Here is a 20705-nt window from a genome sequence, read left to right as displayed (position 1 = left end):
GCACTTGGTGAAATCAAATTCATTAATTCGGTCATCGCTTTACAATAAGGTTTCATTTGTTTAAGGGGTCCTATTTTGCTTTTTTTTTTTTTTTTTACATTTTCAACATTCTTTAGTGTGTAATGTTGCTGTTTGAGCATGAAAAAGGTCTGCAGAGTTACAAAGCACAAAGTTCATACTGTTCTAGAAAGCAACTTCCCCTCAACACAGTGAGATGGCAGAACCCATTCTTTGCATACCATGACTGAAAAATCTTTCTTATAAAATGGTTATACTGAGCTGAAATCTTGCAGGTGGTTTTACAGCTGCTCCCTCTGGAGTTTTAAACATTTTCCATCCTTAAAATAGACCAATAAAGCAGCCTTTAAAAAAAAATCACATTAGACCGCTGTTATTTTTCAGTGCATTTTAACGTAAGTTAATAAAGCACAAGAAAAAGGAAATCCAAGTAATAGGACTGAACTGCTCTGAACCGTATACTTTGCAGCTTCTAGTCCTTTACATAGTAAGATGTGAAGAAAAATCCCAATTGATACTTAAAAAATGATGATGAAAAATAAGAAACCAGTCAAATTAGTTAATTATGGAAAAGTTTTTTTATTAAATATAAAAAAGCAAACAATTCTGCTGTTTTTGTCCTTTTTTTAACAAATCATAATGCAAAGTGAAATAACTGTAAACATTTCAGCTTTGAAACAAAGTCACTCTTATTCTTCTTTGGCAATGTTTACAGATCACTATATTGTGAGTACAATCTGTGATTATGGTGTCTTTCATAATATTAACAATAGCAGTATATTTGCTTGGTGAAATAGTAAAATTATTGCATACTTTGCATTGTTTCCTCCTGATACACAAATACTAATGCCTTGCAGTACACTCAGTTAAGTACCAAAGCAGTAAAACACTGTTAATAAACTTCAACTAAATAGGTTAAAACAGTTAATAAACAGTAACGTTAGTAACATTTCCCTCAGTTAAGACACTATCTAACCATGTCAGTTTAGTGTTCGGTAGTGATATTGGATATTTTTGCAAAAGAAAACAACCTAAATATGGTTTGTTTTTGATGAATAACATTTAGCATTTTTCCTAATTCTTTGACCTTTCCACGCATTCATTTTTAATATGCTTACATTTTGTATTCACATCTTTTGGTGGATTTTCACAGAACAAATAGTTTTAAATACTGTAAATGCTTCAGTATGTCGAGCACACTGAGCCATGAATGTGCATTAATTAAATCATGCACATAAATCTGAAAATCAGCAGCTATAAATGGAAATGTTTTCATATAGTGATACAGTATATTCAGTTGCCCATTAAAAGATACAGACAGATAAGAAAAGTGTCCCTTCAAAATACTGGACAAGGCCTCTTCTGGCATATACTGAGAAACAAGACAACATACATAGCATAAGGAAAACAGTTGCCTCTAAGTGGCTTTGCGGATGTTTGACATGGCCACATCAGTCCAGCTGCTTACGGACTGCTGTATGCGCTGTGTCTGTTTTCGGATGGAAGCCCTGTTCAGTCCTCTGGAAATGTGGCTCTTGGTCGTGCTGTAGCTCTTGCTCATGACCCCTTTGTAGTGCTCCAAGGCCTGGACCCTGCAATCACATCATCATCAATGGTTAAAGTTAAATGTGGGATGAAGTAAGGTGCTTTGGAGATCATGAAATCAAATTAGGCAATTCTATCTTCTTATTTTTTTTTTTTACACACAACGTAGCAGTGCTTATTATAAATGATTTATCTGTGCACATTATTTTCTTAAAATACAACAGCGTCTGTTCTCTTATTGACGTGCGTTGGTGGAGGGTGGAGCTTAATATCCTCCACAACTGACAGCAAACAGGCATTCACATCTGCCTCCATTTAGCTGGCAACTAGCCAAATTCCAAGGATCCAATTTATTCCCGAAGGATAAAATCAAGTCCTGTCTTATATTTTTCTTATTCCAGAAGCGGTCTCATTTGGATATGTCACAAAACGTAAGAAAACGATCGCAACTATGCTGACTTTAAGACCGGAGTCAAAATAAAGTTTTTATGCAAACGCTTGCAGCCGAATGCAGAGGCTTTCAAAGTTTACTTAAAAAAATAGAGCACGAATCGCCACATGGACACTAGAAATTTTAGACATTTTTCAATTTTACAAATTTTACCATTTTGTTTAAAATTAACATAAGTCAATACATCACCAATCCTTCTTCCAAAACATATTTTTGTCCTACCCTGATTCACTATGGAAAGCCTATTATAAGTGTTTATATTTTAGACCAAGCGGGATGTTTTTTGTGGGTAATTGCATAAATGTCACTCGCCCGTCTAGTCATATCTGTAAACAGAAAATTTGCTCCTGCTATTTTGACGCGTGTATGGTGTGGGAGTGGCATAGATAAGTTGTCATAACTAGCGAAGTTTGACGTGGAGGCGCTAAATCTCAAACCTCCGGGGAATCACCTTCTTAAAAAAAAAAAACGCGGAACAGAGGACAGTCTGCTGGCAAAGAGAGAACGCGACAGAACTCGTAATAAAACAAGAATCAAGGTGTTTCGGAGATGGTGAGAACAGGGATTTGAGATGTTGTAAAAGCGATGCGGAGATGGTGTCTTTATTACTCATCAGGTCAGTAAGGTATTTTAATGAAAATAGCAATAGTCGTATGTAGCTCTCTAATGGTCTCGTTTCCACTGAGCGGTACGGTACAGTACAGTTCGGTACGGTACAGTTCGGTACGGTACGCAATTATTTGCGTTTCCACTGTCAAAAGTTGTGAATGGTACCAAAAAGCCGAACCGTACCGTACCACTTTTTGGGCACCCTTCCGTTGGGGTACCTAGCACAGTGGTACGGTACTAAAGGGTGGAGCTAGACTCACTGCAGAACGCTGATTGGTTGACAGAGTATCATCACTTGCGCGTGCTACAAGGGGAATGACAACATAAGCGCCATATTTTAATATACAGTTGGAATGTAATACTACGGTTATTCTTTCACGAAATGTAGTTTTAAGAGTTTTTGAGGCAAGAATGTAGTTGTTTAAAGCTCAAATCTGCGGTTTATTTATAATGATTTATGATAATTTGATCCATTCCAGGGATCACCGGGCGCTCGGCGCTCATGTTCCCCGCCTGAAATAGCCTTTACTCGTCTAGTCGTTCTGACGTTTGCCGCTGACTCTGTAGTGGTAATTTGTCTTGTGTATATCTAACGGGTGATCTTTGGTCTCGTGAATCGATAATTCGTTCCCAGGCCAATCGTTTTGGCTGAGGGCTAAGTGAAGTTTCATATATTTAGGCTATAACTTTTCCATTGTAACGTTAACGTTAGACTAGCGCTGAATTTGTATATTTGACTGAATTGTTTGCTTTATTTCTTATTGTATAGCTTCTTGTAACGTTACCTTTTACTTATACTTTTATAATGGCTATTACTGATAAAACTGAAATTTAACAAAAAGAGATAAGGTTGAGTTTTGTCATTTTTTATTACAAGATTATCACTGTAATGTTGTTTATTGCAAAATTTGTACTAATGCACAAATTGCCTGGAATATGTTTAATATTTTTTTTTAAATTTAAAAACGAAAAGATGCAGGGTTGTGTTTTATATTTCGTTTTTTTATAAATAGGCTAACGTTAAACATGCAGTGAATAATATAATCAGGTCTATACATTGCCTGAACCACATTTGTGTGCCTATAATGTTTAAAATTTATTTAAATGAAAACTAAAAGAGGCAGAGTGGTGTTTTATTTTTATTGTTACCGAAAATGTACATGCAGAGCGAGCTGAGTGACGCTTTCACGAATGCGCTGTTCCATTTGGAGAATTACCGGACTCGTGTCCTCAGGAGTCCTTCCGCTGAGAACTTTACATACTTGGTATTGAGAAATGCCTTATTTCGGCGCTTGTCTTCTTGTGACAAACATGCCGAGAAGCAAGGACAAGATCTGCTGTATGCCATCCATTGGTGTTTACTTTGTCGCTTTCTTCTTCGCGCAAAAATGACGTTGATGGCTTCTTTCCGGCAAACACCACGCCTATCAAGTAGGGTACTGTTGGCGGTGGAAACGCTAGCTGGATCATGGTTTACTGACCCGACCCGAACCGTACTGTACCGTACTGCTCAGTGGAAACGAGCCATAACAGAGTTCATTGTAAAGCATTAAATTGTGAAAAATTTATTTTCAAGGAATTACCGTGTCTATTATTGGGTATTGCAACAGTAACATCTTCAGCTAGTCAGCTTAAGATCATTTTCATCTAAACTGGTTATATAAACCATATAAACCTTATATAAACCTTAAGCCTACTAGTGAATGTTTTAGAAGCAGTAGGATAACCATATTCATCCATACAGTCATGCAGAGCCAAAGCACAACCAAATCAATGTTCAATTCATGCAGTTTTTTTAAATCCGCTACAGGGCCAAAACTTACATAGTGTACCTCTAAATTAAGTTTAAATTATTAGTCCTAACTGGTTACAAAAGACTCGTTTGCTAGCATGTGTACAGGTGAATAAGCAGTTTGCTAGCATGTGTACAGGTGAATAAGCAGCTTTTCAAAGTATTCTTCATTTGATAAATTGTGTGAACTCAGGTGGTCGACACCAGTGGTATCAGAGTATTAAGATGCTATTTTATATATGTATATAAAAATCACTATAGTTTTATATATGTATATAAATATAACTAAGTGAAAATGAGAAATGTTGCTTTAGCAACAAGCTGAAATAAAATTTTTGTATGTACATTTTATTTCAATTAATCTTTATTTTATTTCACGTAATAAAAATTGCATATGTGCAGTTAGAAAAATTGGGCTGTTCATGTACAATAAGTGCATACTATGATGATGACAAAATGTACATGTGTTCTGTACGTGCACCCTAGATTATGCATAAAAAAACAAAGTACTTTGGGCTTTAGCCTACAAGCTTAGTGGTATCTGGTTATAAAAATCACTTTTGATTAGCAAGGACAAGATAGGTTATTGATCAGGCATTGAGGAAGGGGGATAGTGGGATTTGGTCAATACACCATGACTAAAGAAAACACATATTAACAGTTATTTACACGAGTGAAAGTTATGTTAGTTAGAGTTTAGTGTTCAAATCCCAATGTTATATATTATTTTTAGTGCTGTCAAATTGATTAATTATGATAAATCACATTTAACATAAAAGTTTGTAAATACACACACAAAGACACAAACACATTATATATTTACAAAATGTTATGTTAGGTCCGATTAATCCATATTAATTGAGTGGACAGTACTAATTATTTTTAAATGAAACAAGCAAAAATGCAGTTGTCAGCATGCAGATTAATTTTCAGTGTATGGAAATGTGCAGCTTTGGCATTTTAACAATAACTCGTTTAGTGTTACACAAGAAAAAAGGAGCAACAGACTTGTGAACTGGAACATTAATCATCTAAGATGCCATTTTTTTGCCTTCAAAATGTACTGAGCTGAAGAATCTGTTTGAACTGGCACGATGAATAACAATATAGAAGTAAAATAATGGTAAAAAAATTGGAAGGAAATGGGCAAATCAAGCAGCAGCCATCGTAAAGTGTGTTGTAAGGTGCCTTTTAGTGCATGATATTAGAAAGTAAAGCTCCTTAAATCATGTTTGGTGTAGGTTAATTACTAATCATGCAATACAAATAGGCTTTAGTGCGGCACTGACTGCACGAATCAGACCAGTGAGCTAAAGTTAACTTCTTAGATTGGACAAACACTCACATAATGGAATAAACATAACATTTTTGCACAAGTATGTTTTCAAGCAGAACTTCAGAAAGATACTTAAAAACATTTACCTTAGCTTTAATCCATAAGACACTCCCTGAACCTGTCGCTTGCAGAATAGAAGAGAAATAATAAATGGACTTAATTCAGAAAAATATTACAAGTGATCATGCCTGAAAGCCTTGAATTTGTTGACTGCAATATAGCAGATTTAAATCAGCCCTAAAATCCCATCATCACCACTTTAGCTGGATTGATTAAGAGTAACTGACTGCCCAACCAAGGAATGAGACTTTTGAGCCATTTGAAAATCTTGGCGGGAGGAAAGTTATGTGTGGAATTCAAAAAGGGGAGGGAACAGGGTCCCTCGGATAAGGAGGAAGGGCTGGAAGATATTAAGACTAGCACTGCATTATAAAAGTCTTACATACCAGAGCAAACAAAATATCTTCCAACTGTAACAACCCAAATATCTTAAAAAATAACCCTTAGATTAAAACAGTTGTTCCAGCAACAGACAACAATTCCCAAAAGCAAACCACTCGAAGTGCAGGAACTTTTAAGCGGCTCAACATAAAGGATTTTTAAGGAGGTTTCGGTACGGAGCAGCTGCTGTCTAGTGAAACGTTGGGGTCTGGGAGGTGCACCCTCCCAAACTACAAACAGGAAATGGCCAGATGTCATAAGCGGGAACTGGGACCACATTGTGCCTGAGTGAGCACACCCTATCCCATGACCTGACAGAAATAAATTTATTTTGTTTTTTTTACAGAATTAACATTTTATCGAAATCTTTTTTATACTCACCCGTCATCTTTCCAAATCACATCATCAAAGGCTTGAGAGAGACGTTTTAGCCTCCCTAGGCCTTTGGACACACAATCCAGATCCTCATCAAACTGCCTGTCATGGGATGGGGAGAACCATTATGTGATATCATGTGTTACGTTCATATCTGTTCTTGTCATCCCTAATGTTTTGTGGCATTAAGGTCATCTATATGCTAATGTTCTCCCAAGCGTTGACAAAATTAGCTGTCAGACATTTTAAAATCTACAGGCATGGGCTATGTTTGGAATGGAATACAAGCATACTGTACAGTTTAGGGAGGGTCAGGCACCATTACTACAAATCTGGCCGATAAATATTTTTATGTTATGGACTTATAACTTATAACATATAACAAAGATACTATTATGTTTAAATTAAACTACTAAAAGATAAGATACTGAAAACTAAAATTAATCACATTGAATGCTACGAGATTCAGGCATCAGGCATCATTATAATGTACAATATGAAAATGGATATTTTGCCAAAGATTACATTTAACAGTGTTATTAAATTATTATTTTTAAAACTTTTAGTGAGCGTTAGATGATGGCAAATATCCAGCTCATGGTGATTTTAGTTTACTAAAACCATAACAAATGTGTTACTTGAAATAAAATAAACTTTAACTGAAATAAAAAAAGGAGCTAGTTCCCCAAGGCAACATTTCTCATTTTCACTTAGTATAACTAAAACTGGAATAAGACACATTAAAAAAAAAGAGAAAAAAGAAAAATGACAAAACAACAAAATTACTAAAAACTAAAATTAAAGTAAAAACTATTTTTTTTTAAATATTTACAACAATAGTATCTCAATGATACTAAAATAACACTGAATCCAGCGTCCAACATCTTTGAAATAGTTACTGTTATTTTACTTTTTTGTTCAATTTTGCATAAAATGTCTAAATATTTGACCATCTAATCTAATTAAAATGAATAGTAAAAAAGAGAATAATGGAATCTAGTGTTTTACACAGTGTGCTCAATTGTTACACAACATATTTTGGCAAATGTAGTTAGTCCCCAGGGTATTCCTTTCATGCAGAAAATTGTAATACTCTGCACAGTAGGCTACATACAATAGTCACTCTCTTAAAAAAAAAGAAAAAAAAAGAACACAAATCCTGATGTCTCATCCTGCACTACACACATTCCTTCCCCTTCACCTGCAAGTACCAAATCACAGTTCACATCAGTGACATAATGGCCTATTTACAAAAAAAAAAGATTAATTCTTTAAATATTGCCCATGCAACTTCCCAATAAAGAAAAATGCTGTCGTCACATGATTTCATGGGGACACTAAACAATTTAAAATCAGCAAAAATGCAATGTGTGGGTGCAGCTGTGCAGTCTCACCTCCTGCTGTTCATTGTGTTTGGTGATGCAAAAGGGCTTCTGAGTGCAGCCATTCGCACCAGCTGCCTCCTGGTGCCCCTGGTCTTCACCGTCCTAACACCACGTGCACTGGCGTCTGGGGTACAGGCCCCTCGAGGACTCCGCTTGCTGGTTGACCTTGGAGTTCGCCTGGGGGTGATGGTAGTACGGGCGGCAGATCGCTTTGGGGTTTCCGATGCCCCAGTGCAATCATACTCCTCTCCACCTGATGTTCTACCAGGCGTCATGACCAGACACTCCTGACGTGGCTGTCTGCTCCTTTGAAACTTCTGATTAGAAGATGAAAATATTGATTTTTTGAGAGGGTAAATAAACATTTGTTTATCATGAATAACTATAGACCTGAGCAGCGCCATAACAGGTATGAAAGCGATGCTGTGAGGGATAGACTTACCGTGTTTTCAATGGCATGCACCGAAAAAAGCTCCTATATCACTTATAATTTTCCACAGCTCATGTTGTCTGGAGTTTTTTGACTACAGAAATTTCTTGGAAAGATATTTTTGCAGTATTTTATCAGCAGAACAATCCAGAAACACATTAAATAACAGTACAACCCACTACAGAGATATGGCTGCGTACATACTATGAATTGTACCACAATGCCTTGTATTTTTTGCACTGTACTTTTCTGCAATTGAACTAACAAATCAAATTAAAAAAATAATGTCGCTTTACTGTCATTCACAAATCTCTCCCATGGCCTCATGGGATAGTAAAGTGTCCATAATATGCAAAATCTCACCTCTCCACTCATTTTGTCACATACTGTTTTTCGCCTAGTATATAGTAGGGAAGTATGCAATTTCAGATGCAGCCTATGTTCCTCACAGCCTCGTTTTCATTCTTGTTTAAAATCAAAGATGGCGCTGATGTGAATAAGGTCAATAACAAGTGATTGAATGAATGTGCATTCAGTTTCAAAGAAAAATTAAGCACACCTGACAGACGTTTCCAATGGAGTTTTTTGCACTACGGGTCATTTTGCGGACCACACTGGTCTTTTGGTTTATCTTTAGTGACTCCCAGGTGGGGTTCTCCGAGATGTTGATGTTGGACTGCACTGGTTTCAGGGGCAAACGCTTGCGCAGAGACATTCTCAGTGAATTCAGCGAGCTGGTGGAGCGCATCTTCTTAAACTGCTGCGGCGCTTCGGGCGAGCTGTCGGGCTCTGACTCATCGAGGACAGCATGCGACCTCCAGACCCCGCTCACAATAGTGGACGTCATCATGAAATCTCAGGGAGATGTAAAAATGCCTATTTGCAAAAAAAAAAGCCTTTAAAATAGCCTACTTTACGGTAAAAGTGTAAGCCTTTGTGTTGTCTTGTTGAATAAATAGTACATTGACTTTATACGTATACTGCAAAATGGAGTATCATTTTATTGCTTTTTACAGCAACAATGCATTCTCTAAAAAAAAAATCACTGTAGCAGTATACAAAACAACAGGTTGTTACTGTAACATTTTCCCTTTTCTGTTAAAATTAGCGTAATTTTAAGTCCACCGTGTAGAACAAATAGCCTAATATTCACGTAAGAAATGTGTGTGACTTTTAAGATTTTATTCACCATTACGTTAGGCTACTTTTCCAGGTTTTCCACGACTGTGGGAGGAACTCTGTGAAGATCTGCCCCTCGGTTTCAAATGATAGCCTAAATAAACGTATGTTTGTAAAATAAATAGTAAATCGCGGTGAGTGATAATAAAATGAAACTGAAGATCATTCTCCAAAATGCTATAACGTTAACGCAGAGTAGAAGAGCACAAAGCATTGATCTGATCATTCAAAAAGTTAGCGACTCTACGCAACATCGAACAAAAACAACAACTGCTTTACACAACAAATACGTCTAGAAGATTTTGCATTGACCATGACGTTAACATTAAAACTTACCGTTCTTTTCCCAAATCGCAGAGTCTTTTGAAGTCAAACTATCCTTTACTTTGTTTCGAGAGGCTGGATGTTTGAATTTGGCGAACCGCTCCCTCTGGAAGTCAGACTCCGCCCACTGTGTCCCGTTCCTCCACTCTGATTGGCCGAACATTCAGTTGCGTCGCAATCTAAATGTGACGTAACCCGCGTTTTTTGGAACGCTTGTATTGTTATGATAAACTGTCTATATTCATAGAGACAAAGAGACCACTTTCAAACTGTTAAATACAGAAATACCAAAGCTCATCGTGAATAAACCACCTCGAATGATTGCAAAACGTCTTATGAAATGTCTCAAATGCATAATTATCCCAAAATATTTAACAGCTGTGATCATTAAGTTAGTATTGTTTAACGTTCTAAAGCTTGTGCTTATAGTCAACTAATAAACAAATAAGTAACTAAATGTCCAACAAATACAGGTCCTTCTCAAAAAATTACCATATTGTGATAAGTTCATTATTTTCCATAATGTAATGATAAAAATTAAACTTTCATATATTTTAGATTCATTGCCCCACATGGAAAGAAACTATATGGGGATATATGCGCATATATGAAACCTATATGCAGTTTATATGCACATATATGCTACATATATACAGCATATATGCACATATATGCTAATATATATGCTGCATATATGCGTATATATGGCACATATAGGCAAAACTGAGGTGCATATATGTGCATATACAGGCCATATAGGTCTCCTGTATTGCTTCTTTATATCCACATATAAGCCCTATATGTGCATAGATAAATTGTCGTCTCACGACACGTCTCCTAGCTCATAGCAGGATCTGGTCATTTTTTACTGTCATACATGATGCCTAGCTCATATTTTCTATTATCGAGGCAATAAGAACTAACTAAAAAAAAAAATTATGCAAGAACTGTATGTGCAAACATGTGAAATTGGTATCACATGTAATTGGCATGTTATGGAATTTAATTATGGCAAATAAGTGAGAGGAGATGGAAAGCTATGGGAAAGCCATTTACAAGGTCAATTCTTTCTTGTATGAAGATAGTGGAAAAGAAGGAAATAACAAAATGGTTTGTCGTTTTTTTATTTTGTCAATCAAGCCCTCTTTCCAATTTCAGGTCACTTCCAGATTCACATTACAGCTCATAGGCCTACACATCCACACATTCACCGTTACATCCACCAAATGCAATGCAAAATGCAATGTTTTCTGTATTGTCTTAATGCAGTTTCTAGATGAATATGGCTGAAAGGTCATTACAGTCTAAATGTAGCAACAAAAAAAAGAACATAGAACATACATTCAAGTAATCATCATCATCATCATCATCATCCCATCTATCTGAGCATTTCACTGTGGTTAATGAATTTGAAGACAAGCATGTATTTTAGTCTGTAAAGTTTTTAAAAAATCGAAAAGCCCAAAGATCTGTATCTCTGCTAAATGAATTTAATATGTTTGCGATGCCATTTATCTTTTCTTTTCATTTCTTTTCTTTTCTTTTCTTTTCTTTTTGTCCAAATTATTGTTGTTTCAAGTTATACTTATCAAATGTGAAAATGTGTAAATGAAATGTGTCAAGAACTTGATATCAAACTCTGTAATTTTGAAAAAAAAAAAAAAAAAAATCTCCACTCTACTGCTACCATGGCTGCTACAGCGCCGCGTAGTTGATGAGTCATGACGTCACCCGCCTGACGTTTGACGATTCGCGCCGAAAGATATCGGCTGGGAGTGAAAATGGCGATGGAGCGTTGGAGATCTGCTATGTCCTACTTATCATCAATCGTAAGTATTCTAATTTTAATATTTATTAGCAGGGTTTTTTCTGGAGATGGATATTGCTGTGGCAGAGAAGTATAAACTTAGAAATTGTATGGGCTGAAAGTTTAACACGTGTTTGGCAAAATAAATGCTATGTTGTTAGCTGGTAGTGTGGGTGCTCATATAGCCGTTGATAAGATTCAAATTAGAATTATATTTATTTGTCTCTTTCTGGAGGAATTCGTAGAGGGTTCACAAAAGTCATGGCCTAGAGAATACAGTTCATGAGTACACACACTTCTCTGCCTTCAACGGCTCAAGAAGGCAATCGGCTCTAGAAAAAAACCCTGGGGAATTTGAATTTGGGAGAAATATATATATGTTTTAATCACAAACAGGTTTCCTCTGCAGAGCCTTATGAATGGGCTTTGGAGGGTTGTAGCTTGCGTTCACAGCTGCAGGAAATGTCTTTCGAAGAGTAACGTTAGAGTTGCTGGGTGCTATTTTGATTTAGTGATTGTAATTGTTTTTTTTTTTTTTATATATAACCTCTTTCTAGAAATCCCTCAAATGAAAAGTGACCTCGCCATTATTGCTCAAAAGGTAAGTTCCTCTGTTTTTCATTGCTTTTTAAAATTGTTTCTCAAGCAGATCTGTAGAGACTTGTGATGTTGGGCTGATTGATAGTGTTAATTATTTGATGTATTTGCACTTTAATTTATTGAAGAGAATAACTATATTTTTCTTCTATGAACAAGACTGGAAGGAGTCCTGTGGAGGATCTAGATTCCCCCTTCTCGACTTTTGGAGAAGTGCAACCGGTGAGTAACCCCCTTGCATTTGTATTTATTTATTTAGTTTACTTGTTACTCAAACAGAGCTATATGGATTTTTATGATGTTTGGCTGATTACTTTTGCATGTAACTTTAATTTATTGACATGTTTGGTGTTTTCCAAGCCCCCCCTGTAAATAAGAATCTATAGTGGCTTGCTTGGATGAATAAAAATTGTTGTGGAGTTTTACTAAGTTTCTTTCTTCTCTAAGACTCCAGAGAGGAGACCGAGCCATTTAAAGCGAGTCCCATGGTGACTGAGTGCTTTCGAGAGACACCACAGGTGTGTGTAACCCGTTTATACCTCAGATTTTTCTGTACTTATTTTACTTAAGGCTCCAACTGAGCTATAGGGATTTTTATGTTGGGATAGTTAGTGGTAATATGTAATTTACTTGCCCCATATGCATAAAATTGTTGAAGTTTTACAATTGTTGAGTTTAACAATGTTTTACTTCTCTAACAAGACTGCAGCAACAGCTGAGACATCAGCGAAAACACAGGTGGGTAACATTATTTAGTAAGGATGGGTATAAACTGTGTGTTTGTAGGAGCCAATTAGTGTTATACGAGACAATCATCCTTTCCTCCTGCACCCCTTCGCTCCTCTCCACCCACTGTCTTTTCTCCTTCCCTACTCTCCATCCAACCTCCTCCTCCAACCTCCTCCTCCCTATTATTATATTATTATTATTATTAACTATTGGGAAGCTAAAAATAAGAATCAATATGAAACATAAAAACCTTTCTAAAAGTTGCCAATAAATTAATATTGTGATGTGAAATTATTTTTCAGATTGAAGTTATAAAGGGCTCTGGGGTGTTTTGCCAGGCCTTGCCACCTCTGCTACTGCCATGGTGTGGAATCTGCTGCTGGGCACCTTTTGATTTGGAGACTTTGCTAAAAAGCAACCTGAATGGTACAAAACAACATGTTCCTAATCTCTTCTGTCCTTGCAAAAAAAAACAAAAAAACAAGTCAGTCATATTCTGTGGAATAAATTATGTTTGTGTGCGGGCATACCATTGCTTTTTTACTTGCCATTTTTGTATTTCCTTGCACCTCAAATAAAAGTGATGTGTATATAAAAAATAATCTCTTGTTTTCACCATCTTCATTTTACCCCCCTTTCATAATAATTTTGAAATATTACTTTAAGGTGGGAAGCCAACCAGAGGGGATGGGGAGCAGCTGGTCGCCCTTGACCAAATTAAAAAGGCAGCCATTATTGGTGAGTAAATGCATAATGCGTTGAGAAGGGAAAGCAAAACTTTTAAGACTTTATAAGTTCACTACTTTAACCATAGCCTACTTGTATCAATGTTTATTAGGTATCAATGGAGACTGTATTAGATAGGGCACCCATTATTGTTACTGTATCTGCTTGTAACCTATAATACTAATTCATTGCTTGCTCACTTCTTGATCCTACCTTTCCTTTTCTAAAGCCACATTTCAGAATTTTTCCTATCCATGAATTTTCTCTGCCTTGGATGCACATGATTGACCGTGTGACTGTTAACAATGCAGTCCCCATGACGGACGTGCATATGAAAGAACGATGCCGCTAGAAAAAAGGGGGGGTGATGTTTCCAATCAGAATTTCTTTCAGATTTAGCAGAATCCAATCAGAATCTTCCAAATGACGTGTTTACATGACGCATTTTTTATTATGATCAGCCCTTTATCCAAAATATGTGTCCAATCGCAGCTGTACTGTAAGCACTTTGGGTTCCTGATGAAGCACTATATTATTATTATTATACTGTCTTATTATTTTTGTCTTCTCTAGATGCTACATTGAAGAAGTGGCCGGCAGCCAGCCGAGGACAGATAGGCACATCTATCAATTCGAAGCTCACAGAGCTGAGAAGATCAACAAGATAAATTGGGGTTTTTTCTGTTCAGTTTTTTGTCTTATTTTTGTTCTTGTAATATTTGATTGTTCTTAAGTAAATAAATAATAAAAATTTTTACATCTTGGGCTATTATTTATGTTGCCTAGTAGCTATGGATTTTAATAATAATACTAATATATAGGTAACATATAGCTGCATATATGCACCTATATAGGTACATATATGCACATATATATATATATGCACCTATATAGGTACATATATGCAGCTATATATGCACCTATATAGGTACATATATGCAGCTATATATGCACCTATATAGGTACATATATGCAGCTATATATGCACCTATATAGGTACATATATGCAGCTATATATGCACCTATATAGGTACATATATGCAGCTATATATGCACCTATATAGGTACATATATGCAGCTATATATGCACCTATATAGGTACATATATGCACCTATATAGGTACATGTATGTACACATATATGTACCTATATAAGTACATATATGCACGTATATATGTGTACATATATGCACATATATATGTATACATATATGTGGATATATGCACATATAATATAGGAAAACGGCCAATTTTATATATGTCACATATATTAAAATCCTATATCAAAACCTATATTAAAACATATATGTTTATATAGGTTTTTTCCATGTGGGGCACACCAACTGAAATATTTCAGGTCTTTTATTGTTTTAATACTGATGATTTTGGCATACAGCTCATGAAAACCCAAAATTCCTATCTCAAAAAAATAGCATATTTCATCCTACCAATAAGTGTTTTTAATACAAAAAAAGTCAACCTTCAAATAATTATGTTCAGTTATGCACTCAATACTTGGTCGGGAATCCTTTTGCAGAAATGACTGCTTCAATGCGGCGTGGCATGGAGGCAATCAGCCTGTGGCACTGCTGAGGTGTTATGGAGGCCCAGGATGCTTCGATAGCGGCCTTAAGCTCATCCAGAGTGTTGGGTCTTGCGTCTCTCAACTTTCTCTTCACAATATCCCACAGATTCTCTATGGGGTTCAGGTCAGGAGAGTTGGCAGGCCAATTGAGCACAGTAATACCATGGTCAGTAAACCATTTACCAGTGGTTTTGGCACTGTGAGCAGGTGCCAGGTCGTGCTGAAAAATTAAATCTTCATCTCCATAAAGCTTTTCAGCAGATGGAAGCATGAAGTGCTCCAAAATCTCCTGATAGCTAGCTGCATTGACCCTGCCCTTGATAAAACACAGTGGACCAACACCAGCAGCTGACATGGCACCCCAGACCATCACTGACTGTGGGTACTTGACACTGGACTTCAGGCATTTTGGCAGGTGCGTAGCCATCATTTCAAAAGTGAGGGGGACATAATGTCAAGTGTAATACCAGTTTTATTTTTCTTCAGACTTTTGTTGACAGATTTTTGCTTAATTGGCTTAATATGCTATTTATTTTAAAGCAATAAAGCAGAGAAAAAGAAAGAAAGTTGTCCAGTACTTTATATTGCACATGCAGTGTTTTTCCTGGCTTAAAATGAGGCGAAGATGGTAAAATCCTATATAGATAATACAATGTGCATTTTTCATAGACCATCATATAGTCTACTGTGTTACCACAGTATTTTCGTAGGTGGATCTCTGTACCTCTAGGGGGGTCCGGGGGCATGCCCCCCTGAAAGATTTTTTTTTACATTTTAAGGTAAATTCACTAATCTGGTACACTTTGAGTGCCCCGAATCCGCTGTTAAAAATAAATAATCCAACTGCCCAAACATATGATATTCTCTGATTTAGATATCTGATCATCGCATTACAATTATTCAAATTATCAGTGTTAAGCATGATAATATTGTTAAATATCACACTGAAGCTGATTTAAAAATAACATTTACTTAAAATAAAAGTTCTTCTTTCGGCAAAATTACATTTTCTTACTAGCCTAAACAAAGTCTGTCTTACTAAACTAAAACTTTCCAATTGAAAACCTTCAAACTTCAAGCTTTTAAAACTACTACAAACTTTCTAGTTAAGCTTTTTGAAGAGAACTTAAAGTTTTTCTACAAACTTTTTTTATCTAATTGTAAAGTGTTACCAAATTATGATAAACATCATGTACACATGTTACAACGCTGCCTGATTCAAGCAGATCGTGGCTGTTAATGCATGAAAATACAAATTCAGCATTAACATTCACCATGTTTATTCTAATTTGAAGGGCTTTGATAACATATCTGTGAAAATAAAATGCATTACGAATAAAAAAAGATTGAAAATATTGCATGTTTGTTCGGGTAGTGAATTTACAACAAAACCTGTTAATTATTCAACAAGAGAAATAGGCGGAGTTATTCATTGTGCAACACAATTTGGATACTACATGACAACTTACAGTGCTTGACTTTTTCGTGAAAAAGGAGTGAAGAGTTTTTTGCCATTTTGAACTCTATGAAACTGATGGATTCGGCACGGGTGCGGGCGTGTCGTAAGCTAATGCACGAGTGACTGATTACCATGGAAACGTAAAAGTCACGTATAGACTATCCTTGACTCTTTTGATTTTAAATATCAATGTATACACACCCGTGAAAACCTCAGCTTGTCGTTGACACACTTGCCCTATGAAAAAGTGCGGGGGATGAATTTACATTGTATAAAAAGTGGGGGGACACGTCCCCCCCGTCCCCCGCGTAATCTACGCCCATGCATTTTGGCATTTCCTTCTCCCCAGTCTTCCTCCAGACTCTGGCACCTTGATTTCCGAATCACATGCAAAATTTGCTTTCATCCGAAAAAAGTACTTTGGACCACTGAGCAACAGTCCAGTGCTGCTTCTCTGTAGCCCAGGTCAGGCGCTTCTGCCGCTGTTTCTGGTTCAAAAGTGGCTTGACCTGGGGAATGCGGCACCTGTAGCCCATTTCCTGCACACGCCTGTGCACGGTCGCTCTGGATGTTTCTACTCCAGACTCAGTCCACTGCTTCCACAGGTCCCCCAAGGTCTGGAATCGGTCCTTCTCCACAATCTTCCTCAGGGTCCGGTCACCTCTTCTCGTTGTGCAGCGTGTTTTGCCACACTTTTTCCTTCCCACAGACTTCCCACTGAGGTTCCTTGATACAGCACTCTGGGAACAGCCTATTTGTTCAGAAATTTCTTTCTGTGTCTTACCCTCTTGCTTGAGGCTGTCAATGATGGCCTTCTGGACAGCAGTCAGGTCGGCAGTCTTACCCATGATTGCGGTTATGAGTAATGAAACAGGCTGGGAGTTTTTAAAAGCCTCAGGAATCTTTTGCAGGTGTTTAGAGTTAATTAGTTGATTCAGATGATTAGGTTAATAGCTCGTTTAGAGAACCTTTTCATGATATGCTAATTTTTTGAGATAGGAATTTTGGGTTTTCATGAGCTGTATGCCAAAATCATCAGTATTAAAACAATAAAAGACCTGAGATATTTTAGTTGGTGTGCAATGAATCTAAAATATATGAAAGTTTAATTTTTATCATTACATTATGGAAATAATGAACTTTATCACAATATGCTAATTTTTTGAGAAGGACCTGTATGAAATATAGTTACATATTTATTTGTCTCAGAATTTGATATGACAGCGAACAAAGAAAACAGAGAAAGTATCCAAATCTTATTATAAAGTGGAAAATATATAAACATTTAACCTTTAACCAAATCAAATCATATAGGTTCTAGGCACAATATATATATATATATATATATATATATATATATATATATATATATATATATATATATATATATATATATATATATATATATATATATATATATATATTATATGTGCCTATAACCTATTTGATTTGATTTGGTTAAAGGTTAATGACTTTTACTCTCGTCCTTGAGAATGTAAAATATCTTGCAATTCACTTTAATGACTTTATTTTACTGTATCTCCAACAAACACAGCCATCAATGTTCTAGGAGTGGCTGTGTCTTTGCTGGCTCAGAGACAAAGTACTTGCTCGACAACATTAAAATCTGGGGAGAAACACACAAGGAAATCATCTAAAAAATTCACAAAAAGAGTTGTTTGACAAACATATTTTCACCTTATAATTTAAATATAGCAAAACAAACAGGCTAAGCAGGGAACTAAGTAGATCTTTTTGAATGAGTAATTCATATTTAAGAGGGATTCAATCCTGGTTCCATCCCATTTGCCAGTACAGTAATGGCTACATGAATTCCAGTCTGATCTCCTCAATGCTCAATGTCTCTGTGGTTTGAATGCCTGAGATGCAATTCCATGTGGAGATGTTCAATTTCGTTTGCAGCACTATAGGACACAAAAGTTTCTTTTGTTTCAAATAGTTTTTGATTCTAAGATCTGAGTTATTTATGTAAACTAGTTCACATTATACATCGCTATTGTCTTTATTTTATTAGTTATGACGATAACAAAATGAAGCTGACATACCTTAATAATTTTATCCCCCCTAGAGATGAGTGCTAATACAATTGTGCATAAAACCACCACCACTCCAGCAATCGTGGGTCCTACAGGGAACTTTAGAACTCTATCTAAGGGGGTTTGGGAAGAAACTTAAATTAAACTGAACATTAATATAAAGCAGAATGTCAAAGAAAAATTTAGGATAAAAAAGGGACAACAAACCTTCAACCGTAACTGTAAAAGTCCTGCTCGCTATTCCATAGACAGGTGAGGTTACCTCACAGATGTACGTTCCTTGATGTACATCACGCTCAGCTTTTGGGATTGACAACTCAGCGGTAATGCCATTATTGGTTGTTATGTAACTACCTGTGGTCAGATCCAGAACTTCACCATCCCTTTTCCAAACCAGAGCTACAGGAGGGTTGGCACGTACATCACAGGACAGAACAACATCACTTTTTTCCTCAACAAACACTTCTTTAGTGTCATTAAGGTCTGGAGGGTCTGTAATATAATGGCATTCAAAGCAAATGAAACAATGTCTGCTTAACTATGTTGTTTTACATGCACACGAAAAAATATTAATCAGTTTGACTAAAATCTAAGTTATTTAATTTAAAGAAATATTCCAGATTCAAAACATTAACTTAAGCTCAATAAACAGCATTTAAAGCATAATATTACTATTCATCAATTTCATTTTGCTCCACCTTTTCTAAAAAAAAAAAAAGAAAAGTAAATAGGCACAATTTCTGGTAATGGCAATTTTTATAAAACTGTTACAGGTTGGAGGAAAAATTAGAATATATATATAACTTTACACAGAAATGGTTAGTGACTTTTTTAATGCTGATAACACGCATTTTAATTGTTTACATCGCTATATTAAAAGAGATGTTTTAGTGTTTACAAATTAACCCCATGAACGCACAATCCTAACTGAGTCAACATTCGATGTAAGTTACATTTAAAGAGTTAATTTAATGAGTTTGATTAGGTGTCCGTTCTGGAATAGCTTAACTGAAATGAAACTGATTCCAAACCTGTTTGTTTTACCATTGAGGATATTCCTGTTTACTCAAGTAGCCTATTCTGAACATTAAACTTACAATGGACGTCAAACTTGATGGAGCCGTTCACACTTGCGTCACCCTTCAGTTGACAGGTAAAGACGACTCCGTTGTCCTCTTTAGTGACAGACTCTACACAAAGATTACTTCGGGACAGGCGGTTTTCTTCTGCCAGATTCACCTGTGCTCCATTGCGGAACCACTGCAGTTCATAGTTGGATGGGTTAATACTTTCATCAGTCTTACAAGTTAGGGTGACGGTTTCCTCAACCTCTGTTTTTAGCAAGTTCCCAATGGCCAACGGACATGACTCAACGGTGACCGCTGGTCAGAATGTGTTTAGAGAGAATTAAATATTAGCAATTTGTTCAGGCATAATGTATTCAAATTATTCAAGTAGCATACTATTAGAACATGCAGCATTTGGATCTGTTTGAAAACACCAGACTTTGAAAACATAGTGATAGATTAGGCTACCTTTTATAGCACTGACACAGCACAGGAGCAGAAGGATAACCAATACTTTCATCTTTGTAAGTGTGCCAGCTGCCTTTAATGATAAAAAGACATGAACAAATATGATTTGTGGAATGTTTTGGGTAAAAATTCTGCAAATGAATTCGTATTTTGCTAGAAATGTAAGAAAATGGCCTTAACTTATCTAAGTCAATGTGGATCCAAAACAACTTTGGATCCCATTGACTTTCATTGTATGGAAAAACAAAAGACATTTCACAGAATATCACTAAAGAAATAAAGGCATACAGCTTCGGAATTATGTGAGGATATGTAAAATGATGGCA

At 36.2% G+C, this 20705-nt stretch overlaps 3 protein-coding genes across 9 annotated transcripts; 1 reads left to right on the top strand and 2 right to left on the bottom strand.

Moving 5' to 3' along the window:
- Positions 1 to 576: 576 nt before the first annotated feature.
- Positions 577 to 10021, bottom strand: pimreg (PICALM interacting mitotic regulator). 5 transcript variants are annotated; one of them, XM_077194887.1, is made up of 7 exons: positions 9898 to 10021; positions 9746 to 9804; positions 8942 to 9258; positions 7962 to 8269; positions 6574 to 6669; positions 5838 to 5869; positions 577 to 1610 (listed from the first exon to the last, which is right to left on the bottom strand). In XM_077194887.1, the coding sequence occupies exons 3-6, from the start codon at positions 9230 to 9232 to the stop codon at positions 5845 to 5847; spliced, it is 720 nt and encodes a 239-aa protein (XP_077051002.1). In that variant the 5' UTR covers positions 9233 to 9258; positions 9746 to 9804; positions 9898 to 10021; the 3' UTR covers positions 577 to 1610; positions 5838 to 5844. The 5 variants fall into 5 exon arrangements, with proteins under 5 accessions (XP_077051002.1, XP_077050975.1, XP_077050983.1 ...); XM_077194860.1 differs by lacking the exon at positions 5838 to 5869; XM_077194868.1 differs by lacking the exon at positions 9746 to 9804 and having other exon boundaries at positions 5838 to 5875.
- Positions 10022 to 11560: 1539 nt separating this feature from the next.
- LOC143757355 (uncharacterized) lies at positions 11561 to 14482 on the top strand. 3 transcript variants are annotated; one of them, XM_077248450.1, is made up of 7 exons: positions 11561 to 11714; positions 12449 to 12511; positions 12737 to 12807; positions 12992 to 13027; positions 13321 to 13444; positions 13685 to 13756; positions 14318 to 14482. In XM_077248450.1, exons 1-7 carry the CDS (start codon positions 11600 to 11602, stop codon positions 14410 to 14412), a joined length of 576 nt encoding a protein of 191 aa, XP_077104565.1. In that variant the 5' UTR covers positions 11561 to 11599; the 3' UTR covers positions 14413 to 14482. The 3 variants fall into 3 exon arrangements, with proteins under 3 accessions (XP_077104565.1, XP_077104571.1, XP_077104580.1); XM_077248456.1 differs by lacking the exon at positions 12737 to 12807 and adding an exon at positions 12250 to 12293 and having other exon boundaries at positions 11562 to 11714; XM_077248465.1 differs by lacking the exon at positions 12737 to 12807 and having other exon boundaries at positions 11565 to 11714; positions 14318 to 14479.
- A 3877-nt stretch (positions 14483 to 18359) lies between these two features.
- On the bottom strand, positions 18360 to 20447 carry tmigd1 (transmembrane and immunoglobulin domain containing 1). The gene is made up of 5 exons (XM_077248438.1): positions 20380 to 20447; positions 19942 to 20226; positions 19052 to 19336; positions 18854 to 18957; positions 18360 to 18712 (listed from the first exon to the last, which is right to left on the bottom strand). The coding sequence occupies exons 1-5, from the start codon at positions 20429 to 20431 to the stop codon at positions 18695 to 18697; spliced, it is 744 nt and encodes a 247-aa protein (XP_077104553.1). The 5' UTR covers positions 20432 to 20447; the 3' UTR covers positions 18360 to 18694.
- Between the last annotated feature and the right edge of the window lie 258 nt (positions 20448 to 20705).

The sequence above is a fragment of the Siphateles boraxobius genome, unplaced genomic scaffold (assembly GCF_051911475.1).
Source record: "Siphateles boraxobius isolate OS27281-9 unplaced genomic scaffold, OSU_SipBor_1 11, whole genome shotgun sequence".
NCBI classification, from domain to species: domain Eukaryota; kingdom Metazoa; phylum Chordata; class Actinopteri; order Cypriniformes; family Leuciscidae; genus Siphateles; species Siphateles boraxobius.
Note: the sequence above shows the minus strand (reverse complement) of the source record. Positions and strands in the feature narration are given on the sequence as shown.

Excerpts from the sequence above, each read along its gene's own strand:
- tmigd1 (XM_077248438.1), bottom strand. The coding sequence starts at position 20,431 with ATGAAAGTATTGGTTATCCTTCTGCTCCTGTGCTGTGTCAGTGCTATA. Across the intron at positions 20,227-20,379 it reads CTGTGTCAGTGCTATAAAAG|CGGTCACCGTTGAGTCATGT; the intron begins GTAGCCTAATCT and ends CATTCTGACCAG. Across the intron at positions 19,337-19,941 it reads CATCAAGTTTGACGTCCATT|ACCCTCCAGACCTTAATGAC; the intron begins GTAAGTTTAATG and ends ATTATATTACAG.
- LOC143757355 (XM_077248450.1), top strand. The coding sequence starts at position 11,600 with ATGAGTCATGACGTCACCCGCCTGACGTTTGACGATTCGCGCCGAAAG. Across the intron at positions 13,028-13,320 it reads AGACATCAGCGAAAACACAG|ATTGAAGTTATAAAGGGCTC; the intron begins GTGGGTAACATT and ends ATTATTTTTCAG. Across the intron at positions 13,757-14,317 it reads TAAAAAGGCAGCCATTATTG|ATGCTACATTGAAGAAGTGG; the intron begins GTGAGTAAATGC and ends TGTCTTCTCTAG.
- pimreg (XM_077194860.1), bottom strand. The coding sequence starts at position 9,232 with ATGATGACGTCCACTATTGTGAGCGGGGTCTGGAGGTCGCATGCTGTC. Across the intron at positions 6,670-7,961 it reads AACACAATGAACAGCAGGAG|GCAGTTTGATGAGGATCTGG; the intron begins GTGAGACTGCAC and ends ATCCCATGACAG. Across the intron at positions 1,611-6,573 it reads GTGATTTGGAAAGATGACGG|GGTCCAGGCCTTGGAGCACT; the intron begins GTGAGTATAAAA and ends ATGTGATTGCAG.